Source organism: Microtus ochrogaster, unplaced genomic scaffold (genome assembly GCF_000317375.1).
Source record: "Microtus ochrogaster isolate Prairie Vole_2 unplaced genomic scaffold, MicOch1.0 UNK14, whole genome shotgun sequence".
NCBI lineage: Eukaryota > Metazoa > Chordata > Mammalia > Rodentia > Cricetidae > Microtus > Microtus ochrogaster.
Genome location: NW_004949112.1, coordinates 1,171,743 through 1,175,490, shown reverse-complemented (window position 1 = coordinate 1,175,490; position 3,748 = coordinate 1,171,743). Strand labels below are relative to the sequence as shown.

General features: G+C 48.4%; 1 protein-coding gene across 2 annotated transcripts in view; it reads left to right on the top strand.

The window, feature by feature from the left end:
* Positions 1–3,748, top strand: part of LOC101979627 (nodal modulator 1) — a 61,269-nt gene that overhangs the window by 8,746 nt on the left and 48,775 nt on the right. For both annotated transcript variants that reach the window (XM_005366761.3, XM_026789160.1), the window contains exons 5-6: positions 811–917; positions 3,169–3,241. In XM_005366761.3, the coding sequence (XP_005366818.1) occupies positions 811–917; positions 3,169–3,241 (180 nt within the window). The remainder of the gene's footprint in view (positions 1–810; positions 918–3,168; positions 3,242–3,748) is intronic.

The window sequence follows — 3,748 nt, the reverse complement described above, 5'->3', positions numbered from 1 at the left end:
GTGTGTGTGTGTCTGTGTGTGTGTGTCTGTGTGTGTGTGTGTCTGTGTGTGTGTGTCTGTGTGTGTGTCTGTGTGTGTGTGTCTGTGTGTGTGTGTGTCTGTGTGTGTCTGTGTGTGTGTGTGTGTGTCTGTGTGTGTCTGTGGGTGTGTGTCTGTGTGTCTGTGTGTCTGTGTGTCTGTGTGTCTGCTTCCAGCTCCATTCTCAGTGGAGCCCTCGTTCTTCCTCCTGCCGACTCCCAAGTAGAGATGAGGGCTCTGCTGGCGAGGGTCCAGTGTGTAGACCTAGAAGTGCTCTTTTGTGCTGGAAGTGAGGCTCTCAAATGTCTCCTGTGGGTTTTTTACTGCAAGAGGGAATCTTGGGTATTTTTCTTTCTTAGAGACTTGTAAAATAATGATACATTTTTAAAAAGATTTTTAATTATGTGTGGATATGTATATTTGAATGTGGATGTCCTTGGAGGCCAGAGATATCAGATCATCCTATATCTGGAGTTAAAACAGTTCCAAGCTGCCTGATGTGGGTGCTGGGAACTTAACTCCAGGCCCCTGCAAGAGCAGTGCTCACTGTTAAGCAACCACTGAGCAGCCTGCAGCCCCACTGTGGTACACATGCTGTCTTACATTCAGTGTTGCAGCATTTTACTGTCCTGTCCCCTCTTCACCAGTCCTGACTACATCCTCCTCAAAGAGGCCCTTGACACAAAGAAAAATGTTTTAGGTGCTACTTTGTGCGCAGGAGCATGAAACAGGGGCCTTGGCTCCTTGGCTGGCTGAGCTGCCCATTGGGTCCTGACGTCCTCCTTCTCACAGGTCCTCAGCAAAGGGCAGCCCCTGGGGCCTGCAGGAGTTCAGGTGTCCCTGAGAAGCACAGGCACTGATGCGAAGATCCAGTCCACAGTCACGCAGCCTGGCGGAAAGTGAGTGGCGTCTTGGAGTCTAGTGTGGTTGCTTGGGTTGAGGGGTTGGGTGGGCTCAGACCCTGATTTGGCTCTTAAGCAAGTTCATGCTTTCGGAACCCACATTCCCTGAAGTGGGAGTCATCTGACCCACTGTGCAATTGGGTGATTAATTACCAGCCACTGTCTGTAAAGGCTGTGCCCCAGCTGGGTTTGAATGGGCTCCTCCATTTGCTGTGTGGCTTGGGACAGCCACTTTCCCCCCTGCTTTGCTTTTCTAATTTACAGATGAAGGTAAAGAGAGGCTCCTGGGAAGACCAGTGTGATTGTTTCAGATTGGCCAGGTGGTGCTAATGAGCATGTGCTGACCACAGACTAACACAGTTAGGGTTCAGAGACAGCGTTTTATCATTTACATGGAAACCATTTTGTAGTTGGATCTGGTGGCTGTTTAGTTAACCTGGCGGAATGAAACGTAAAGAGCTGTTTACTGCGTTGTGCAGTGGGGCGAGCACGGCTGTAGCTGTGAGCAGATGTGCTGGGTTAACACCAGAGTAATTGGAGCTGATACTTATGCAAACATTTAGAGCATTGCTACTTCAGCATGCAAAACCCAACATGGTAACTGCAGCTATTCTAGTGTGTTATCCAACGTCAAAGTCGCCATCGATCGGCTGTCCCTGATCAGTGCCTGGTCTTGGTCTGGAGTAGCACCCGACTGTGCTTCTTCCTGGCCCAGCCTAGACTGAGTGTCCTTCAGCCAAGTTCTTGGGACCAGAAGGGCCTTGGTTTTCCAGAATTTGGAATGTTTTCATACATACAATATGTTAGTTTCTCAGTGCTAATAATCACAGCTGACAGGAGGGAGGCTCTTTCTGACTCATGGTTTTAGATCATGGGCATTTAGCTTTCATGTTTCTGGGCCCCCTGCCCCAGTGACACACTTCCTGCACTGAGGCCCCACACCCTACCTATAGTGACACACTTCTTCTCTGAGGCCTGTCCCTCTGTGTTCCTCCAACACTTCAATGGTTCATCCCATCCCGAATCCATCAACGGCTGGTTGGTTAGGCAAACCCCTCTGAACCCTGTACTGGGAACCAAGACTGCAGCATACGTGCCTTCAGGGACATGTGAACATGGACTTCATTTCGTCTGTGTGTGTCTTAAGCATGCAGGCTGAAGTACCCATCCAGAATTTTAAATAATTACTACACTACACAATTCAGTGGTATAGAATTTTCTACTTTTGTGGTATAGTATTGGTATCAAAAAGTTCTGGATCTTAGATTTCTGATGTTCAAACGAAGGATGCCCCAGCTGTAGTTTGTTGCAGACCTGACCAGGAGGTGTCTTAAGCTCCTTTGCCCTGAACTGTCTTAAGCAGTGCTCAGAGCGCATGTCGGGACCTGGGGAGTAGAAAGGCTAAATTAACGGTGCCAGGAACCAGTAGCCTCTTTAGCTTTATTGTAGCAAAGTAGTTCTCAAATCCTGTCCGGACAGCATTTCATAGACTGCGGGAGAATGCAATTACTGCCTGTAGTAAGTTCCTTGTGGCAAAATTAGCTTCTGATTGGCAGGTGCCTTGTTCAGATGGAGGCTGTATGGCTCTGGCTGTAGCCTTTGCAGTCCCGTCTCAACTGGCCATGGCCTTAGCTCATCTGGAGTCTCTAGAAGTCTGCTTACTGGCCGATGGCTTCGTCACAGTTCGTCTGCTAGAGAGGTCACTGACCTTGTTCAGAAGAGGGCATTGCATCCTCTGGACCTGGGGTCACCTGTACTCAGAACCAAACCTGGGTCCTCTGGAAGAGCAGCCAGTGCTCTTAGCCATGAGACAGCTCTCTGGCGCCTTCCTTGAAAATCAGCTTTCCTGTCTCTGCCTCCTGAATACAGGAATTACAGGTGCATGTCACTATGCCAGGCTTTAGGGCCACTGTGTATTAGCTATCTGCCCCAGCCTGGGGCACAGCTCCTCCCTTCCCACTCCTTAGCTTTTAGCTATTTTTTTCCTCCTCCCCATCCCTGTTCATGTCAATCAAGTCTGCTGATTATTGTGAGCTTATGCCAGGACTCCTGGAGCTGCTGGGAGTGTTGGCTCACTGTGTGCTAGCAGTGTGCAGAGTGGCTTTCCTTGCTTCCTGGCACGTGGGGAGTGTTCAGTGAGTGAGTTTGGACAGAACTGGATTGAGTAGCTCTAGGAAGCCTACAGTAATTCCCGCATAGTCCCTGTCTAAAACATGGGTTAAGTGATGTGCTATTCTGTGTTTCTCAGGTTTGCATTTTTTAAAGTTCTTCCTGGAGATTATGAAATCCTTGCAACTCATCCTACCTGGGCTCTGAAGGAGGTAAGCTTTGTCCCGTGTCTGTGGGTGTGCTATTTGGAAGCAATTGTGGGGATGAGTTTGGGATATGAAATAAGTCATAGTTTTCTCCAGATACCTTGAAAGAACCAGGGTGCTGAAGAAGTAGGTGTTATGAGAGAAAACTCCACTGCCACAGTGGGTGCCTCTGCTTTTGGCTTCTTCTTTAGGTGACAGTTGTGACATTATCTGTCATCCACTGTTACTGTATTGAGCTAAGTCAACACCAGAAATTCCCAGTGAAGTTTGTTCTTTTTCTGTCTAAAACAGAAATCGATAATATGCGAATATTCTAGAGGCCTATTGTCCATGTTCCCTGGGAGAGGGAGATCTCAAACAGCCTATGATTGTTCAGGGAGAATGGGTTGCGTGTTGTCATGTCTGAGTGTCAGTGTCATGTCTGAGTGTCAGTGTCTTGTCTGAGTGTCAGTGTCTTGTCTGAGTGGCAGCGTCATATCTGAGTGTCAGTGTCTTGTCTGAGTGTCAGCGTCT